Here is a 1,392-nt window from a genome sequence, read left to right as displayed (position 1 = left end):
CCATTCATTAGTATTACAAGTATTCTATTCTACTTTTAAAAGATTTTACTCACATTATCTCGCTTGATGCAGATTAGAGCTCGTAAAAATAAAACCTTTTGCTGTTCCCATGTCGATTTCTTTAGTATTATACTATTTGCACATGCTTCTGCATCGTCTGTTTCACATTTTTGTTTGAAATTAATTGATGACTTCAATTCTATAAAAAAATCAGTTAATTATTAATACTTAAAAATAATTATTGAAAAATTTGTTTCTCATAATTTTTATATAAATTATCTTGCATTGTATTTTTATATTTTTTGATATTACTTTTTGATATTATTTTTACGTCATATACAAGACATTCAATCCCATATTTCTAAGAATTTCAATTTCTATAGAAGATGCTGTAGCAGATATTTGATAAATAAAATACTAACGCTTCCAAACATCGCCAAGATAAAAGAATATTGTATAAATTAATATAAATTAATAAAAATAAAAATAATTATTAACATAAATTATAATGGATTATCAATAAATGATTACAGATTGATACAACAATTAAGAATAAAATGTAACATATTTACCATTCAGATTATCTTTACTGCGTAATCTGAATTTTTTGTATTCATCATGACAGATCTTGTATAGATTTTCTAAATCTCCACCCCTCTGCTCGGATATTACCTCAAGCACTGCAATTAGAAGAACACAATCAATATCGATTGGTTTTTGTTTTTTAATTATGTATAATTATCTTTAAAGCATTTTAATTTCTACAGTATAAGATAAAAAATTCGACAATGTATTAAAATATACGTATCACAATTTAAATTTGATTGAAAAAAACTTTTAAATGACGCATACTTTTTATTGTACGTAATTTTTTTTACATCTTTTCCAAAAATTTAAAAAATATTGTTATTAAAATAATAATATTACACAAATATTTTCTTATTTTTCTTTGATATTTAAATACTATAAATAAAATAATATAATAATAGTCTACTATTTTTTTAAATTAATTGTCCAAAAACTAAGACCTTTTTATTAAGATTTAAAAAATTGACATTGCAGGATTAATAACAGAGAATTGGTTCTAAATAAAGTTATAAGACAATATATAAAACAAATGCGCCTATTCTATATTTATGCTCTTTTCTTTATTCTTCTGTTATCTCGTAATTCTTTATCAAGTTGGTTTGAGTTGAATAAAGTAAACTGTACCAAATTCGGCTATGTTGTAGAAGCTGGGGCACGTAAATCCGGCAATGCCGTAAGTGTTTATGATTTCGCTCGTTGGACCGCAGTACATACATCTGCCTCGATCGAGTACCATAATGTTATCGAAGAGCGAAATCATTTGACTGCTAGGTTGATGTATAGCACAAACCACAGTACAGTTTG

At 25.1% G+C, this 1,392-nt stretch overlaps 1 protein-coding gene across 1 annotated transcript; it reads right to left on the bottom strand.

Moving 5' to 3' along the window:
- Positions 1-15: 15 nt before the first annotated feature.
- LOC105460181 (ATP-binding cassette sub-family G member 1-like) lies at positions 16-1,382 on the bottom strand. Its single transcript, XM_011706621.1, has 3 exons — positions 1,213-1,382; positions 573-680; positions 16-199 (listed from the first exon to the last, which is right to left on the bottom strand). Exons 1-3 carry the CDS (start codon positions 1,346-1,348, stop codon positions 36-38), a joined length of 408 nt encoding a protein of 135 aa, XP_011704923.1. The 5' UTR covers positions 1,349-1,382; the 3' UTR covers positions 16-35.
- Between the last annotated feature and the right edge of the window lie 10 nt (positions 1,383-1,392).

This window comes from Wasmannia auropunctata, unplaced genomic scaffold (genome assembly GCF_000956235.1).
Source record: "Wasmannia auropunctata unplaced genomic scaffold, wasmannia.A_1.0 LD326974.1, whole genome shotgun sequence".
In the NCBI taxonomy this organism is placed as follows: Eukaryota; Metazoa; Arthropoda; class Insecta; order Hymenoptera; family Formicidae; genus Wasmannia; species Wasmannia auropunctata.
This window is presented reverse-complemented; position numbering and strand designations above follow the sequence as displayed.